This window comes from Tinamus guttatus, unplaced genomic scaffold, assembly GCF_059628265.1.
Source record: "Tinamus guttatus ecotype Peru unplaced genomic scaffold, ASM5962826v1 Tinamus_guttatus_pri_ptg000070l, whole genome shotgun sequence".
Taxonomy (NCBI): domain Eukaryota; kingdom Metazoa; phylum Chordata; class Aves; order Tinamiformes; family Tinamidae; genus Tinamus; species Tinamus guttatus.
In genome coordinates, this window is record NW_028288604.1 from 1,959,146 (window position 1) to 1,976,243 (window position 17,098).

The 17,098-nt window shown below is 38.0% G+C and overlaps 1 protein-coding gene across 1 annotated transcript in view; it reads right to left on the reverse strand.

The window, feature by feature from the left end:
* MDN1 (midasin AAA ATPase 1) overlaps nt 1-17,098 on the reverse strand; it is an 87,962-nt gene that overhangs the window by 9,028 nt on the left and 61,836 nt on the right. The window contains exons 74-92 of the mRNA XM_088519776.1: nt 16,941-17,087; nt 14,915-15,041; nt 13,775-13,880; nt 12,358-12,473; nt 10,982-11,467; nt 10,235-10,461; nt 9,272-9,418; nt 8,877-9,052; nt 8,358-8,519; nt 7,748-7,885; nt 6,620-6,761; nt 5,964-6,136; nt 5,197-5,337; nt 4,228-4,366; nt 3,299-3,618; nt 2,897-3,058; nt 2,425-2,526; nt 2,073-2,274; nt 1,268-1,444 (exon numbers count right to left, since the gene is read on the reverse strand). Coding sequence (XP_088375902.1) covers nt 1,268-1,444; nt 2,073-2,274; nt 2,425-2,526; nt 2,897-3,058; nt 3,299-3,618; nt 4,228-4,366; nt 5,197-5,337; nt 5,964-6,136; nt 6,620-6,761; nt 7,748-7,885; nt 8,358-8,519; nt 8,877-9,052; nt 9,272-9,418; nt 10,235-10,461; nt 10,982-11,467; nt 12,358-12,473; nt 13,775-13,880; nt 14,915-15,041; nt 16,941-17,087 — 3,390 coding nt within the window. The remainder of the gene's footprint in view (nt 1-1,267; nt 1,445-2,072; nt 2,275-2,424; nt 2,527-2,896; nt 3,059-3,298; nt 3,619-4,227; nt 4,367-5,196; nt 5,338-5,963; nt 6,137-6,619; nt 6,762-7,747; nt 7,886-8,357; nt 8,520-8,876; nt 9,053-9,271; nt 9,419-10,234; nt 10,462-10,981; nt 11,468-12,357; nt 12,474-13,774; nt 13,881-14,914; nt 15,042-16,940; nt 17,088-17,098) is intronic.

Consider the following 17,098-nt stretch of genomic DNA (forward strand, 5'->3'; position numbering starts at 1 on the left):
AACTTCAGAGCAACTTTGGGACCAGGTGAATATAAGAACCCACAACGCGTAACAACAGGTATGCATTTCCTTAGGCAAACTTTTTCTCTCTTGCAGCCTTATTGCATAATGAACAAAGGCATTAGTGAATAAACCTAACACTTGAAAATTCCATCTGTAAAATACATTTTTTCAAGCCACTTATCTGCTCTGATTAAGTAACATAAAGTATATGACAATTTGAGAACATTGAGAAAATCATTAAAAAAATAAAGGCAATATTTTCTTATCTCTTGAATGAGAAGAATCTACTTCTGCTATGGAAGGGCTTTCAGTAGATTAGAATTTATTTTAGGAACTAATGAGCAGAACAGACATTTTTACCGTGTTTCTACTATTCTAGTCAACTACTTTTTTAAAAAAATGAATTATTCAGAGGATATATTTCAAAGGGACATTTTTTTCTGTTCAATTAGGAAATCTTGTGGAAAAAAAAACATAATGTGAGATCAATCACATGCATGCCTGTACCATAAAGCTAATAAGTTTAGCAAGAGATTTAGATGATTGAACCTGAAAGGAATGGGAGAGGAGAAGGTGAAATCAGGCTGTAAAAGTTCTTTCCTGTCTCCTCTCAGCAGATATTTTATGTTGTTTGATAAAAAAAAATCATTCAAAATTCCAGTCTAGAGTTTCATGAGCTCAGATTCCCTCAAAAGAAACCTTGCTGTTGCATTTGGTATAAGATTATTCACACAAAACTTATTTTGTTTGTGGGGCTGCATGGCTGACAATCTTCTCATGCACCAACCACCCACACCTATCACACGTTTTCTCCGAGGAAGCTCAGGCTTCTTCACTTCTGTTCCCACTTAGGCAAGAAGGAAAGGACCAAGAAAGTGATGCTCTCATGCTGCTGCTGCACCTGATGTCCTTCAGATCAGGTCCTCAACCTCCTCATGTTTTGTCAAAAGTTCTCTATAGGACTTATGTGCTGCTGATGCTGAGACTGGACTGCATTATTGTATGCCAATTATTAGCATTATACTTAACAACAGAAAAATATTCGCTTTTTCCTTCTTCAATGAAACTAAGAAACATAAGAGACCATAAACTGAGAATAAAACAGCAAGTCTACACTGCTATTCAACCAGTTTAGCAAAAATAACTGAGTGGATACTTTAATCTTAGAAAATGTATATAAACACATTGCCTGTGAATATAAACACCTACATACACAGTTAGATGCAGTTTTGAGTGTGCACTTCAAATTTTAAAATAATCATACCATCTTTTTTCATGGCTGTAGACTTTCTTGTTTCTGGCTTCAACTCTTCTACATCTACTGTCGTAATGTCCTCATCATTCTGCATTTCTGTTTCCATAGGTACATTTTCAGGATCTCCCTCTTCCTCCTTTTCTTCAGGAGGCATAAAAGGTTTTTCCTGATCCTTGCTAGCTACATCTGTACAAAAAGGAGGAGATAATTAAGGGGAAAAAGAAAGAAAAATAGTCCTGTTACAGGTAACATTGCATTCTGAGTCACTGCAGATCAGCTTTAGTGAATCTCAGAAGAGGTTATCTGAGCTATTGTGTCAAATCACCAGTTTTATCTTTAGCTGTTTGTGCCATGGTAAGCCAGTGAGCTATGGCTCTGAAAACCTCAAGAGTAAAATAGACAAATTATTTTAATGCACTCAATGTAGGAATTAATTTATTTAATTAAATTTAAATTAGAGGTTTGACAGAGTCACCAATTTGTCTGAAAAATAAAGAACCTTTCACATTAACCTAAATATTTTGCATGTGTGATAGCAATTTTCTCTTCCAAATAAATGAGATTAGGAGAGAAAAGATTTTAAACAGGTTTAGCAGACTAAAATTCCATCTTTATGAGCAAATTAAGCATTTTTGAAAATCACTTCATTAGTTTGAGCCTAGTTATTGAAAAGTAGCATTTACTGTACTGAAATGGCATTGCATCTTAAACCAAAGCAAGAATGTTAAACAGGGGGAAAAAAACTGTGGCTAAACAGGAGCTTTGGGGTTTGACTCTGCAGTGCAGACTCCTTACGCCTGGAAACACCCCATACCATAGGTCTGTGCATCATAGGGTTCGGAGCCCTGCTTGATGTGCTCAAAGGCATCAGCCTCCTCCACGTTTTGCTTGGCCTGTGGGGTCTCCTGCCTGGCCTCGCTGCTGGACTCCACGGTTCTCAGCCGCTTATGGACACGCTCGCTGTGGTCGCCCATCGCGCGCTCGTTGTCTGCCCGACCAGGTTTCCTCTTGAAACTCTGGAAAGGAGCAAATCAACACGGTCAACTTCTCAAGCAAGCTGCAACCAAACAAGAGTTCAAACGGGACGTAGCTAAATCCTACCCATTTGCTCTGTAATATGTTCAGATTTTGTACTAAGCTTAAGAAATTGAAAGAGAGCACCAAACCTGGGTATTTTTTCTGCTTTGCTTCTCAGAAGCCATCCGGGCCATGCGTGTGGATTCATGGCCTTCTGACTGATTTGCACTTGCAGCTCCACTTCCATATTCCTAAGAGACGGGGAAAAAAAAAAAAAAAAAAAGTGTAACTGTAATTGCATCTGTAATTGAATCTCAGAAATCGAACTGAAATGCCGTGTTGATTTTCAATCTGAACAAGAAGTGGCTCAGAACTGCAAGCGTTATATTCTTGTGGAAGGCAGACAAGAAATTCTGCTGCTTAAGAGCTGGCCTAAACTCACCATACTGTGAGTTACTCACCATACCTCACTCTTGGGAAAGTATCCACATGATCTTCAATTTGGAAAGTGAATTTAAGACTTAATCTTTTACTTAATCTTTTATCTTAAATTTAATAACAGTTCTTAACAATTGGGGAGCCCACTGCCAAAGTCTAGCATTTCTGCTTCATGGAGTTTACCTCTTTAGACTGATCTCTCTCTGAAGCCTCTCCAGCCAGCTCAACAGCACTGTCACTCTGCAGGTTTTCTTGCCCGGTCTGCCCTTGGGTTTCATGCTCCATTCTTTCTTCAGACTCAGGGATTGTCTCATCCTTCTCTGAAATATCTTTATCTTCCTCTTCCTGAAACATCATAAAGTTATATTAAAAAGGTTATTCCAAAAAGTATGAATAAGAAGGTGGCAGCAATATGGATGACAAAAATACACCATTTCAACAGTAAGCAAATCCCTGTTATCTCATGGAGAGTCTCATTCACATTCTACATATTTAGTCTCAAATTTGTCTCAAATCGTTACAGATGACAGCAATTTCTTAAGCCTCTCTTAAGGCAAAATAATACATCCTTTTATTATTTCCTACCTGAGGTTGAAGGCCTTGGTCAGCTGTGGGAATTCCCTTCTCTTTCTCATCATCAGCAGATTCGTTTTTCTCCTCAGCAGGTGGTTGCGACTCTTCCTCTTCCTCGGCGTTTTCCGTATTTCCATCTTGGCTGTCACTATCTTTCTCCCCTCCATCTTCCTTTTCCTCTTTATCCTCAGAAGTGCCTTCCTCAGCTGGCTGCGCATCTTGATCATCTCCACCTGTATCACCACTCTCTTCCTCTCCATTCTGATCTTCTGTATCCTCTGCCTCGTTTACCCCAGGAGGTTTCTCATCTATTTCAAAAGCATTCTCTTCTTCTGAATTCAAGAATCAGAAGTGTATACAAAATTTTCAGTATGATATAGACACAGTGAATATTACAGGGATCTGGAACAAACCAGACCCCTCCCTGCTCCAAACAAACAAAAAACCTTACAGAGAAAACAGATGATTCTACACATAGAATCTGGTTTTCTGCAGCAGATATTTTCTTTAAGAAAAAAATAAAATTTCTTTAAGAGCCACAACTGGTTCCTATCTAACAATATAGCAGCATGTATTCCTGATAATTTCCTTTTATCTTATTTCTTGATGTTAGGTTGCAAAAGCAACCTAAAATGCAAAAAAAAAAAAGAGTGAAATGATGAGCTTCTGGCGTAAGTTAGAGTGCACCACTTGGAAGCCATAAGAAAGGCTGCTCTACAACACGCATGAAGGGAAGACAAGGGGTTGTGTGGGACCACAACATTACCTCTTGCTGTCTAATACCAAAATATAGAAATTAAACTGCAGACTTCTCTTCCACAGAATACCACCACTGCCTTTTTATTATTATTTTAATAAAGGAGCTCTTTAACTGACTGCTCCCTGCTTATATCCCCATCTGTCTTTCCACTGGAAATATGCAGAGAGCCTTGAAGTTGTACCTTCACCTTCTTTCTCCTCATCATCACTCTTCTCATCGTTCTCCAGGTTGAAGTCATCAGGAAGGTCCAAAGGTTCAACCTCAGGCTGCTTTTCTTGCTGGCCATGATAAGGGTCTATTTCATTCTCATCATATTCACGCTGTAAGCAAGAGAACAAACAAAAGAAATAGCACAGACAAGTAAGTGGCAGGAAAACTGTAGAAAAAAGGAGAGAAATAAGATACTTCCATCCTCAAAAACACAGAGGTACTGGATACACTATATTCAGATCAGTTAAAGAATTTCCTACAGTGCACATCCTCAAGCATAAGCAAAAATGATTCACTTGGAAAAAAGATTTAAATAAAACTGTTCTTCAAAACAGGATGTCTTGAAGTTGTGAAAACTGCATTCAAAACACAAGTCTTGACTGCCACCCAAAATCATGGATACCCAGTCTAGCCCATGGTTCTGGAAGATTTTTGGAAAACTCCTACTTTGGAATAGACAAGACCGCAGTTTTAGGGGTATGAAGTGTTGCAGGTATAAGCAGATAAAACATGCATTTAATTCCTTCTTTGAAGTCTTTTCATAGATGTGCTCTTCCACACTACACAGATCCTTTGGCATACTATAATCAGATTTTGGGATGAGTGCTGCTAGCCTGACATGGCTGCTACGGACAAGAGAACAAGAAATTTCTGGCTGGTTCATCAAAACATTGATGCAGTGCAAACCTTGTTCTGGCAGCCATTACTAATTTAGGCTAATGGAAACAAAAATTATTTTCAAATTTTGTATCAATGAAAGATATCTATAGATAAAGATATCTATAATATATTAGGTACAATATGGTTAACTTTTGTCTCTGAAATTAACTTTTATGAACATACTTTGGTATTAAAGACTCCTTTGAATTCTCAGGAAGACATGAGGTGAGCAATAAGATACAGTTTAAAAGCAAGATACTTTATTCCAAATCTTTTTTACCTCATCAATTTGCTCATGGATTTCCTCTTTGTTTCCACTGTCCTCTCTCTGTTTCTCTTCTTCATCCTTGGGAAATTGTTTTTTATCATCCTTGTTTCCTGCACCCAAATTATCATCTTTTGCAACGAGCTCCGAATCCTCCTATAAACCAACAAATCCAAAAGAAACTCAAATATTCTACATGCTTCTCAAAGCATTAATAGCATCAGGAGTTAGCATCTCCTATAGGAAAAAAAACAACTAAATAACTTAAGATATACAAAAATTATCCCGTTCCAAGACTAAGAGCTTGCTACTCAAGACAGTACCCTCTTAAGGCAATGCAGCTGACAGTGATTAATCCCTCCTGGGCAGCAACTTCAAGGGATGCAGTTACGCAGTCCGAGGGCTCGCTGCTGCTGGAAGGAGGGAATCTTGCTCTACATCTGCCCTTCATGTTCTCTCCTTTCCCTGGCTCCTGCCTTTTCCCTTTGCTGATATTTACACTGTCCCGGCTCTGACGCGCATTAATCAGCCTTTGCAAACCGATGACCCACTGATCAAACCTGGTCTGGCAAACAGAGTTGTTTCATTTTTGGACTACTCTATTGAGCAAAACTGGCTCACAGAATGGCAAGGCAGGGGAAAAGATATGCAACAAAGCACAGAGGTCCCTCTCAAAACCAGCAAGCCATCCAAACCACAGCCTACACCCAGACTCATGGTCTTGGTTGTGTCCAGTTGCTGGAGTTCATATCCTTGGATATCGTTCTCCCACTCCTCTTTACCTCATCCATTCCAGGTCCAGTTTCTTCTGTTTTACTATTGGCATCTTCATCATCATCCTCTTCATCTTCATCCCCCCACATCCTCTCATTCAGTTTATCATCAGTTTCAGCATTATCAAGGTTTCCCATCTGCTTATCCAGCTCCTCCTCTTCATCTGATTTTTCATCATCTTCTGTGTACAACACCAGAGCTCAGAACATGTCTCAGTATAGGAGAAATAGAGCTTTCTCTTTTGGTTAACTTCAGAAAAAAACAAGCAGCCCTGTTCCTTAACAGCAGTTCCTGTTCCTTAAACTAAACTCATCATCCTATGGAGTCAATAGAAACAGGAAGGAAAATACACACATGCACCCAGAAAAATATGAGCCTAATTATATCATTCAAACTGTTCTGCTGGACATACTGATGTAAACAACACTCTCTCTCTCAAATTAATAGACATCAGGTGCCAAACTTGGAAGACTTAAACTCTCCATTCCTTACCCTTCTCCCTCCTCCATTTTCACAATGTTTTGGCATTACTAGGAAGGGAAAGACAAAGGTCCCTTCCACTTATTTATTAGTTTTTGAATATCTCTCTTCTTGTGCAGATGAATTTAGGATTGGATTGATTTATTATATTTCTTATGAGTCAGTCCTAGCAGAAGAGCCAAACCTTTTTTCTCTTGTTCTCCATCATGCATTTTCCCTTCAAAGTCTTCTGACATTTCAATTGCATTGTCTTCCCCTTCGATGTCTGGTTTGGAATCTGGGTCCTCTTTCTCCTTCTCTTTGCCCTTTTGATAGGTATCTTCTACCTGAATTGTTGAGAAAATCAGAAGTTACAAAGCGTCTTTCCTGGATATGAAAGCTTAAAGCACCACTCACGTATTTATAACCTTGGATATAAAGAAAAAAGTCAATCCAGAGTGGAGATTGAAAGCAATTTCATGCTGCTTTTATTTGAACACATTCAATCTATCTTGCTTTTCAGAACATGAATTTCAAATTTAAGTAAAGTTTTGTTTTCATAAAATTGAGCTAAAGTAATTACTATAACATCTACTCAAGAGTAGCAACTGCCTTATCAGTCAGAATACCTTAAAAAAGTGAATTTGTAGTCCAACTATAACCTATAGAAAAGTTATCTGATGCTGCCTTCGGTCCCTTTTAGAGACAGCTCTTCATTTCCTGTATGCAAATGCCAGTATTGAAAATAGAGCATAATGTGTGTGCAAGTAACTGAAGCAAGTGTTTAGAGGCCAGCTTAGAGCAGGATCAAGTGTCCTGGGCCTCCCATTGGCTTTCTCAATTCAGCACGGCTCCACAGAAGTCACGCATGTCTCTCTGCACTGTCACTGCTCCTCAAGGTCTAGACAAACTCCACTACGATGCTTTTGCCCATGAGCTCTCTACCCACATGTGCCTTTTCCAATCCAACTCTGCTAAACCAGCTAGAGCCTCATATTTTCCATTACATTACACAGGCCTCCTTAAAAACCAGACTGTTTTTTTTAAATAATGTTCATCCTTTTAAATGACTAAACTTGTCTCCAAAACTGACACAAAGCCAACTTACATTACTTTTGTCTGTGGAGCAGTTAAAGGTGTTGCTCCAGTAAGAAATAACAGTTTTCAACAACACGGCTAAAACACTGCACTTACAGTTACAAACATCAGAATATAAATAATTAATGCCAATAATCAAAATATTATTTTTAAGTAACAATAAGCAGCTTTTCTTTGGCAAGTATTTTATTTAGTCTCAGTTTTACTTAAATCAAACCAAAATATTCTTACGTACCTGGTCTTCACTTTCTATTTTGTCACTCACATCCTTCTTGCCTTCCCCATCTCCAATACCACCATCCTCGTAATCCTGAAACTGTGTTGCTCCTTCTCCTGCTTCATCCTCGAGTAATTCTTTCGGCAGGCAAAATCCCTACAAAGGCAAACAAGCTTTCAAAGTCAATGCCAGGAAAAAATATATATTTTGATGATCAAGAACATTCTGTAAGGTGCTATTACACTGAAAATCCTCTTCCCCCATTTCAAAACATTGGGCTTCTTTCTGTAACATCTCTCCGTACAAAGACTGAACTTTGCATAAGCTTTAATGCTACCTAGATAGGAGTTCGTTCTGAAGAACAATGAAAAAAAAAGTTTAAAAACAGTCATATCCTGCACTGGTGCCCACACCAGTTTTCCCATCACACTGTCAAGCTATGTGAGCTACTGATAATGAAGGAGGTAACCAAGAAGTGACAAAAACATTTTTACATGCCAGTAGTTATTAACCACGGTTCTCTGTAGTAGATCAAGTACATCTTTTAGCTTAGTTTCTACTTAAGACTTTTGTATAAGTTGTATATATATGCTTACTCTCTACTCACTGTTATTTTCTGTTAACTTACCTTTTGGGCAAGCTCGGTAAATATACTAGTTAAAACAGAGAGCAGTTTTCCAGTACCCCTGTGCGATGCCAGTGAAACTGTGAGGTAGAAGAGGATAAGGTCTGAATACTGGCACAGCATGGGCTTTAGACGCACGAGTAGGTAGCAGCACTGGTGGAAGAGCTGCAGTTAAAACAAAAGAAAAGCTGTCAAACAATCATGTACATACTGAGATAGGTCAGAGGGCAATAACAGAGACTGAAAACAATTGCTCAAACCAGAAATAACTGGCACATTTAGTTATAATTTCTGAAGTTCCCAAAGATCTTTTCTAGCTTTCCCATTTCACAAAAACAAAACCTTTCCTCTCTTTCTAAAGGTATATCTGTTTTCATTTAAGAATAGCAACTACATTTGGCAATGATTTTTTATATCCTCTGTAGTTCAGACAGGAAAAGCATTGCATGTTTAACTGTCCAGGTTCACAGTTAAAGTATTTGAGACTCCAAAGCCAAAAACATTTAGGAAGGGCAATTTTACCTTCTGTTTATCTGAGGTGTAATCTTCCCTGTAAGATTTCAGGTTCTCCAAGAGTTCTGAAACAGCTGAAATTATTTTCTGCACATGCAAAGCATCCAAATCAGCAGAGAGATCTTCATCCAAAAGCTTAGTTAAGTGCCCTTCTTTAAGATTTTCAAATGAGGCTGCATCATCATCTATTACAACATAGAAAAACAAAAAAAACAGGAATCAAATTAGATGTTCTAAAAAGAAATTAAGCAAGAAATCTATAAATTTCCATTCTGTTTACATGGACAACTCTTATCAAAATGGCAATCTTCTTGAGTACTGGATTCCTCCTACATGATACAAGGTGTTTTTAGGGGTGCAGAGTTTAAATTCTCATTTCCCTTTGATTAAACGCATAGACTTACCATTTTCCTCTGGAGATTTTTCTTCATGTTTTCCAGCCTCCTGTTTTCTCTCTACCAAGCACTGGATGGCATACAGCACAGCATGGATAACGGTTTCAGCTTGTGCTGAGAAGTGCTGCACAAACTCTCCATCTGACTCTTGATTCCCTTTTGAACCACAACACAACCAGTTTTACTTAGAAACCCATTAAATTACAGGTCATTACCTTCCCCTCACACAACCAACATTGCTTTACATGATAAATAATCTAACACTAAATGTGTTCAACTACACGGCTTTCAGGGACACATGACATATTAAGAAACTCCAAAAGTTTCATTAAACATGAAGAATCCTCACATACAGCTTTCATGGTATGGTTATTTCAGGAGCAAATATGATTTAGTTATTCCATAAGAGTTTAATGTTCTGGAATTGAATGCGTCATGACACAGAGCCTGGAGAGATTTTGAACAAAATCATTTAGCCTGAATTTAAACAGCAGTGGTAGGGGAATCTTAACTACAGTTTGCGCCAAGTATGCTCATTTTACTTGCTCACAGTAGCTCTGTGCTGAATATTGGTCCCTCAATGGAAGCAAACTTGCAAAAATGTTCATGGTAATACTTATCAACCAAGAACACTTAAAAGTTAAGTATTATTAAGTATGTTCTCCAGCATCAGGACTTACTGAGAGAAAATATTCACAATATTGTGTAGTCTTTGCTACATAACATAGTTCTACTAAAGCACCCTTGCTAATTCTGACTTACAACTAGAGTCTAAGATCTGTCATAAACAGTGACTACAGGAGAAAAATATTATGGCACAACTTAAATATGGACTAAGCTTGGCAAGTTTGAATTTCACCTCAAGTGGTTTTGCACATCAGATGTAATACGGAGCAGATCTTCTGCACTGACCAAGCTAATGAATTCTTTGTTCTTATTTAAAATGCAGAATTGGAGAAGAATTGTCCTTACCACCACCATTTGACACAGAACTAAGAAGCTGTGTTCTCCAGGCTTCGAAGTCTGTAGATGTTTTATTAACCTCCTCTTGGATATACCTTAGGCTCTTGATTAGTGCCATCTGATTTGCAGCTTGTCTGCCTTCCTCATTTGGAAGAAATAAAGACTCTATGCTCTGTAACTGAGTTGAGACTTCCAGCAAACATCTCAAAGCTGATGTACAGACCTCAAAATCTCTCCTGTAACAAGAAATATAATGATACCAAGATAAGAAAGTACACTTCAAATTAATATCTTAATCTGAAACTTATCAAATAAAAACTTGACGCTAAGGACGAGTTTCATTTTCAGTTCAAACAGTGAGAATGCTATTGTGAAAAAAAATGTGCGCTTTTTGGTCTTCATCAGCTACTGGTCCTAAAAAAAAAAAAAAAAAAAAAAAAAAAAAAAGGATTTCCACGTTTGAAATTCTCATTTTTTTCTAAATAAATAAGGAGCTACAGGCATAAAATTCTAAGAGAACAAAACAAAAACTGAAAAGCTAAGACGGACCAATTTCTGTCCAACTTGTCAGGGGGCTGGGGAAATGCATTCATTTGAAAAGCCAGACTGCATTTTGAAAAGAAAAAAAAAAGTTTCAAGAGTATCTGAACAGCATCTTTGATGATACACGTAGGTGAACATTTTCAAGATGATTTTACACATCTTAAATGAACATACAATGTAAAACGTTCAGTTTTACACATGGACAGAACTTACCAGGAATAAAATAAGGTCTCAAATGACTGTTGTCTTATTTTGTCCACATCTGCTTTTATTGCCTTCACGTTTGCCAGCATCTCCGTCAATTTTGTAGCTAGCTGCAGCCATAACTGATCTTTACGTTGCATCCTGCATCCAAGAGGCAGCTGCTCTGCTGTTACTGGAGAAGGGTATTTTAACTCTGAGGCAATTCGGTCAGGTATTCCCATAAAAATACTTCCCAAGGTCTGCTCAGGTACTGTACTCTGAAGAATGTCTGTTTTGCCATCGGTCCTTTCAGTATCACTACATTTCATTGACTGTTCTTTTGGGCAGCACTGTAGAAACCAAGAGAGTTCCTCAAGCACCATCACACACTGCATGGAAAGTTGCTGCAGTCTGTCAGTCCACTGCTGAAAATTGTCCTGAGGAGGAAATGCTACGCTGTATTCTCTGTCGGCAGCCAACCTGGAATCTATCTCTTCTACGCAGCTCAGGAGGTTCCTGGGTAGGAACAAAGGAAGAAACGAGTTACATAAACTCAATTGAGATTTACATTATATGCTTTTTTTTTTTTTAGAAGCTCAAACTTCTAATGAGCAATCTGATGAGCAATAAAAGTCAAAGCCATGCAATTAAGTGGCTTAATAACTTTTAATATTACTGCAAGCATAAGTTTTTTTTTTTTTTAAACATTCCTATTATAATACAAATTTCCTGTTCTAAAATAAACTTTGCACCATGAATCTCCAACTGAGATCAAATACCGTATGAAGGGAACGATTCCTGGCAAGTTCATTAAGCTTTATGGTTTACTTCAGCAAAAAGCACAGCCATTCAGCAGAATCATAGAGTTGAAACAGATAAGCAACAGATGAAGTATCACATCAAGTACAAATATTTATTACAGACTTTTCCTTTTCATTAAAAGTGTAACGTACCTCTACATTAGGAAAAAAAACCAACCTAAACAAAAAAAACGTTCAGTTTTTCTTCATAATATGCTGAGATTTCTTATTTGGACTTAAAGTGCCAACCAGGCACAACCTATTTGTTCCAAACCAAATCAAACTTCAAAGTCAAAATTAATTTATGTAACCTAAATGGGACAGATCTGACAGACTAAAGGCTTAACAACGTAAATAATTACAGCAATTATTTCATGGTCTTCACACGTGCCATTTTTCTCCCATTAATTTGATTCCAGAACACCGGCTGCAATGGCAGACGATATCTAAAAACGTTTTTTTTTTTTTTTTCTCCTTTTCTACTGAGGAGATGGGATTTAATTCTTTCTACTTTATCATTTTATACCTTTCTTAAGCAGAACTGCATACTGCCAAACTCCTTTCCAACATTCAGAATAAGAGTGTAACAACAAAAGCCAACAATACCTTAGTATGACCCACTGCTCTGTCAAGGCAGTGAGAGAGCGTCTCTGCCTGGCGAGCATCTTCATGAGGTGTGCAGTGAATCCCTTGCAGCGTTCAATGCTACCTAGTCCAAGCTCCTGAAGAAGACAAATTGGAGCAAAGCAAGGGAACAGTTAATGGAATAAACCAAGTGACATCAGTGTTCTTTATGGCTCCATTTTATTTCACCGAGCAGACTGGAAGGTCATGGTTTAACGGAGCACGTTTTAAAAACGTAGACAAGAGTTGTAATTTCCACTGCCTTCATTTCTCTACATCCTCTGTCTTTAAATAAATTGCACACAAATTTGATTTTCAAGCAGATTCCATCACAATCAAACTAAATTGCACCTCAATGCAGCAATATTTCTTGGAACTAAATTTACAGACAGTAAAACTTTCTTACAAAATTACAATTAAAAACCAAAGAGGATATATGTTAGCTTAAGTTTTCACACATATCACCACTGCTAAAAATCCCTTCCACAATTCTTTTGCTGAGATATATCAGCAATTAATTTCATGTCTTTGTGGAAAGGATCCTGAACAAAAACTTTGAACACACATTCACAGCAGTTAACAAAACTGACCATATCTGCACCCAATCGTTTATGCTGTTGTCAGCTGTAACATCTGTCAGGATCATGTTGGAGAGGAGAGAAAAAAAAAAGACAATCAAGTGCAGTGCAGTGAGAGGAAGATGATCTCAGAGATCCTTGTTTTCCTGCAGTATCACAGAGTCACAGAGTGGTTGAGGATCTCTAGAGGTCCCTTCCAACATCTATTCCAACCCTCCCTCTCCAACAGAGACACCTAGAGCACGTGGCACAGGGTGGCATCCAGGTGGGTTGTGAAGATCTCCAGAGAAGGAGACTCCACAACCTCCCTGGGCAGCCTGTTCCAGTGCTCTGTAAAGCAGTACTGAAAAAATAACCCTGATTCATCAGAACTCATTTGTTACTCCTACTGATTTTAGGCCAACTTTCAAGTATGGAATTACCCTTTTTTTTTTTTTTTTCCTGTTGACCTTTGGCTCCAGCCATATTCCATTAAAACTCTCAAAGGATTTTTCATGAGTTGGAACTAATCCAGATTTTGTTGCTCTAACAGTCATCAAATTAACATTTTATGGGTTTCTTTCACACACGAAATAAAGCAGTTAATTTGTGATCTGATGAGGTGGAAGATACTAGTCACTGCACAAATTAATTTAGCTCTCTCAACTAAAATGCCAAAATGACAGGTTTTGAACTGGTGCATTTAAGAGTTAGCCCCAAGATATTTTGTATTACACTACAAAAATAGTGCTCTTACGCTACCCTTTTACTGCTGGAAAACCCCAATTTAAAGTGATAAAGATAATGCCAGTAGGATGTCTGGCTTGAGCTTGATGTTTTACCTTGGCAGGTGCTAGCAGCGCTGTCTGCAGCCTAGAGTGGCGTGCGAGTGACCGATAGAAGTACTTCTGGCACCCCTCCCAGGCAGAGGAGATCTCTGTCAGCAACCTGGCAAAGTTTGATATTAGAAAGGTACACAGCTTCAGTATCTCAAAACACTGGAAACACCCGGCTAGCTCTTTAACCTCTAAGAAAATTGCTATTGATTTTTATTTTTCATTGCAAATACAAATGGTCTTGTAACTCTTCATTTTCCCTAGAGTACTAGACAACTAAAGATAAGAAAACACTTTTCGTCCCCCCCGCCCAAATAAATAAATCCTATGGAATCCTATTTTTTTTTTTAGAAAAATCCTAAGAGTAGTAGCAATACCAAATATATTACGATTTGGCACTTATGTAGTAAAATTCGATGCAGCTTAATCCAATCTGAGAGGGAAGCCTTTGTTTTGGACTTGATGAAGACACAAGCTAAATCCCTACAACTGAAAAGGCCAGCATGTTTTAATGATATAAGATGAACTACTGCCTGAAAAACACTACAGGAACTTTTGAAAAAACACCTTTTCAATATCCAGAGCATTCCATAAATACCCACTAGGAAGTCTACTACGCACGTTCTCCTGAAATATTCCATTAGCCAATGATGAAGACAGAATGTGGACTGTTAACAACCTCATTACAGATGAGCTGCAGCTTAGTCTATTTTTTTCTAATATAATGTTAACAAAGCTCAGAGTTGGCACTTCCCATAGAGTTGCCAAAAGTCTAATTAAAAGAAAAAAAAAAACAAAAGAAAACAAAACAACTCCCCCAATCCTTATAATAGATATTAATAAGCTATGTGTGCGAATACAGTATATAGGAGGCTTCCGAAGTGAGAAGTGATTTCAAAAAATAAAACAAACCTACAAACACCACAAACACAAAGCCCTTCCCAAAACCACCCAAACTTAAGTAACAAAACCACCCAAACTTAAGTAAAAGAGCAAGTAAAACAAAGCAAAACACCCCACCATCTTACAGATATCTTTAAAACCCTAACTTAAAATGCAAAAATGGTCTAAATCCACATGTAATTAATTCTGTAAATGACAGCTGAACTTCCTACAATACAAAGGTGAGAAATGCTGTGTACATACGTGGCATCCACGTCCTGTGTACAATTCACTACACACAACGCATTATGCAAGTCCAGTGGAAGCAGACAGAGTATTTCATGATAATCCTTTGAACGGGACCAAGACAGACCTTTCCGGTATGACAAACCTGGAATGACATTCGAATGCACATCTCTTCAGGCCCTTATTCTTTTGTATTAAAAAAAAAAATGACATGAATAACTGGCATAAAGGTATGAAAGCTGCTAGTGTTTTTGATTTTGACAATCACATTTTGTATTTTCCTAATGGAGGAACACATAACACACAACTGAAATAAGAAAAATAAACATAGACTTGTAGGGATAAAAGACATTGGCGACAGTAGCAGAAAAACAAACTTCAAACTACAAAAGCCTGAACCTAAAGGACAAATACCACAGCACAGAATAAAAATGAAGAGAAAGGTACAGCTATGTACTTTTTAAACTCTGTCCTCAGGCTGTTATCTTAGCTATTTTCAAAGTTGAATGAGATGCGGTGATTTCTCCCAAGTCAACTGAAACTCATTTCAAACTATCCTGAAGTAGAGAACGTAACAAACACGCTTTATTTATCTATGCTTATATCCGTCACATCTGTATCTATGTATGTTGCTGTTTCTTCCAGAAAGAATGGAGGGTGATTCTTAAGACTAAGACTTTTCCATTCATTACCCTGCTCTCTTCTGAAAGCTGAATTAAGGGATCATCACTCCATTTCTAGATATGGGATGACTGATGCATGAAGGAGCTAAAAGGTGTCACCTGAAAACAAAGGTAGAACCCAATAAAGAATTCAAGACCAATGTCTAATTAAATCATTGCAGTATATCCTCCCTCCAGCATGAGCTTCACAGGGTAGAAATCCTTGTCAGACATCATTTCTCACCAGTTGGTGTAAAAAAGCAACCATTCCCATGCACAGGAAAAGTGAAGTGCTGAACACATCCCACATACTCATCCATGTTTGCAGCCTAAATCGAAACCTCAGTATTCCTGAAACAATTTACTTAGCACACATATCAACTGGTTTAGTAATACAAACTATATACAATTGTCAAAATAACAATTTAAAACTCTCCCACAAAGCATTTAGAACTATTTTAATTACTTCTCAAGTGCCATGACACAACCCATTTGAGCTATTTTGTTATTAAGATCACACCTTATTGGAACCGTTAAGTTTTCAACCTCCTCCTGCTACCATGGGAGAAAAAAGGCAATTTAACCAATCTTTCTTTCTTTGAAAATTTTTTTTTCTTTCATTTTTTGAGCTTTTCAGTTCAAGGCCAGAAGCTGTAGCTTCAAAGAGAAGCATCAAAATGAGAGATTAAATAAATAAATAAATAAATAAATATTGGCAGGATTATGTTTAGTTCCTGCTTCTGGCTATGACTTGGCAGAGCTGTCAGGCAGCTCACACACATCGTGACTGCATTTCTTTTTTTGGCTTCCAAACTCTTCACTGACTAAACAGCTGTTGAGTAGTTTAACATAGCAAGAAAGGAAATGAAAACTAAGAGCTTGGGTGAAGGCTTCATTTTAGAACTAGCAAGGGAGCCTGGACTGCTGACTATCGTGCCTCCAAAGATCCCCCTCAAGGGGCCTCTGCCTCTATGGCTCAACAGTGTCTCCAGCAACGTGACCAGTTTGATGACAGAGGGATGGGTCCTCACGCAAAGGAGCAGATTTCTTGTCAGTGCTGGACTGGGGAAATGGGTACAAGACCATTAGCTTCCCTCTTGCTTCCAAAAGCTGTGCAGTGACTTCTGACTAGAGATATGATAGACTGCTGCTTCACAAAAGCAACCGTTTTACATATGAGGTAGTGGAGAGGAAGAGACAGTATAAAGGGGAAACATGTTAGGTCTCCCAGTTAACAGGGAAAAGGAAATAGAGACTCAAGGAGTACCAGGTATTAACGAATCAGTGACTTCAAGAACATAATTAATATTATGGTAGATTTACGTGTATTAGCAAAAACATAAAATGCTTAAGATGTTTGTATTTTTAAACTAAGTACAAACCTGTTTTAGCAAGGCTTTTAAAGAGCTCTGACAAAGCCCGTTGCTTCTGCATCTGGATATGCTTGGCCTCTGACTTCTGCTTCTCCTTATCTACTGCCTGATTAAATGTTAAATTCTGCAGCTCAACTACAGAGTCAATGACATCTCCTGTATGGAAG